Source organism: Microtus ochrogaster, chromosome 15, assembly GCF_000317375.1.
Source record: "Microtus ochrogaster isolate Prairie Vole_2 chromosome 15, MicOch1.0, whole genome shotgun sequence".
Lineage (NCBI taxonomy): Eukaryota > Metazoa > Chordata > Mammalia > Rodentia > Cricetidae > Microtus > Microtus ochrogaster.
The window spans coordinates 28,837,492-28,839,015 of record NC_022017.1 but is presented as its reverse complement, the minus strand read 5'-3'; the positions used below and the strand labels follow the sequence as shown (position 1 = coordinate 28,839,015).

Below are 1,524 nucleotides of genomic sequence, written 5' to 3'. Positions count from 1 at the left end.
TTTGGTTTTTCAAGGCAGGGTATCTTTATGTAGCCTTGACTGTCCTGGATCTCTCTGTGTAGACCAAGCTGGCCTTGAATTCACAGAGATTAGCCTGCTGGAATTAAAGGTGTTCACCACCACTGCCCTGGCTAAAATAAAGTCTTAAAAAGAATGTGAAAGCATGCAGCTGGTATGTAGTAGTTGGTATGTAGTAGTTCCTCGGAGATACAGACCTCGGATTACTGTGGGTTCAGTAGTTCTGCTCACGATGGGTATGACATGTGGAATGAAAACCAGACACTCCCTTGGGAGAATCCATGTCTACCGTGCATAAAGTCAGGAGTTCAGTCGCCAGCCCTGCATAAAACCCGCCGCCATGGGCCACTCTGAGGGCCTCCAGCCTCACCTTCCACGTGCTGGGTTACAGATGTGCCACCATGCCTGGTTTCTGCGGCACTTGGTATCCAGCCTCCGGCTTCGTGCGTGCCAGGCAGGCACCCTCTTGACCAAGTTCCACTCCTCAGCTCGTAAACTCTAAGTGCTTACTGCGCCTGGCTCTGACAGAAGCTTAGTAAACACAGAATTTTTATTTTCTCAGTGTATCCAGAGTGTGTACACCAGTAAGATCATAAGCAGCGACCGAGATCTCTTGGGAGTGGTGTTCTACGGTACCAAGAAAGACAAAAATTCAGTGAATTTCAAAAATATTTATGTCTTACAAGATTTGGATAACCCAGGTCAGTAATATCAAAAGAAAATGGTTTCCTTCATGTGGGAACTTCACTAAGCTGAAAGAAAGAGGGCTTTGGAGAGGAAGCAGCTTTACCCTTGGCTGGGAACTTGCTTTCTTCACAGAAAGTCCCTGCCACACTAGTTCCATAGCGGTCGAATGAGGAGGCCTCTGTTATCCTGTGGTGAAGGTGGTGCTCACGGCCTTATTTCTTTGCCTGCTTTGACTCTGCCTCTTACCAGGTGCTAAACGTGTGTTAGAGCTTGACCAGTTTAAGGGACAACAGGGAAAAAAGCATTTCCAAGACACAATTGGCCATGGATCTGACTACTCCTTGAGTGAAGTGCTCTGGGTCTGTGCCAACCTCTTCAGCGATGTCCAGGTCAAGATGAGTCATAAGAGGGTCATGCTGTTCACCAACGAAGATGACCCTCATAGCAACGACAGTGCCAAAGCCAGCCGGGCCAGGACCAAAGCTGGTGATCTCCGTGACACTGGTGGGCATTTTCCTCATCCTTTTATTTTGTTATTACTTTAAAAAATTTGTTTTTATCTGTATGTATATGCCTGTATGTAGTTACATGCACCATATGCATCCAAGACTCTGTGGAGGCTGGAAGAGGCATCACATCCCCTAGCACGGGGGTTACAGATGGTTGTGTGCAGCCATGTGTTGCTGGAAATTGAACTCAGGTCGACTGCAAGAACAGCCAGTGCTCTTCACTCCTGAACCATCTCTCCAGTCTTGTTTCCTTATTTGCTTTTTTTCTTTAATTTTATTTATTTTATGTATGTGGGTTTTTTGAATACAT

General features: G+C 46.3%; 1 protein-coding gene across 2 annotated transcripts in view; it reads left to right on the top strand.

Annotated features, from left to right (window-relative positions):
* The window catches only part of Xrcc6 (X-ray repair cross complementing 6), a 23,936-nt gene that overhangs the window by 5,697 nt on the left and 16,715 nt on the right, over positions 1-1,524 (top strand). For both annotated transcript variants that reach the window (XM_005354473.2, XM_013348808.2), the window contains exons 4-5: positions 581-719; positions 955-1,209. In XM_005354473.2, coding sequence (XP_005354530.1) covers positions 581-719; positions 955-1,209 — 394 coding nt within the window. The remainder of the gene's footprint in view (positions 1-580; positions 720-954; positions 1,210-1,524) is intronic.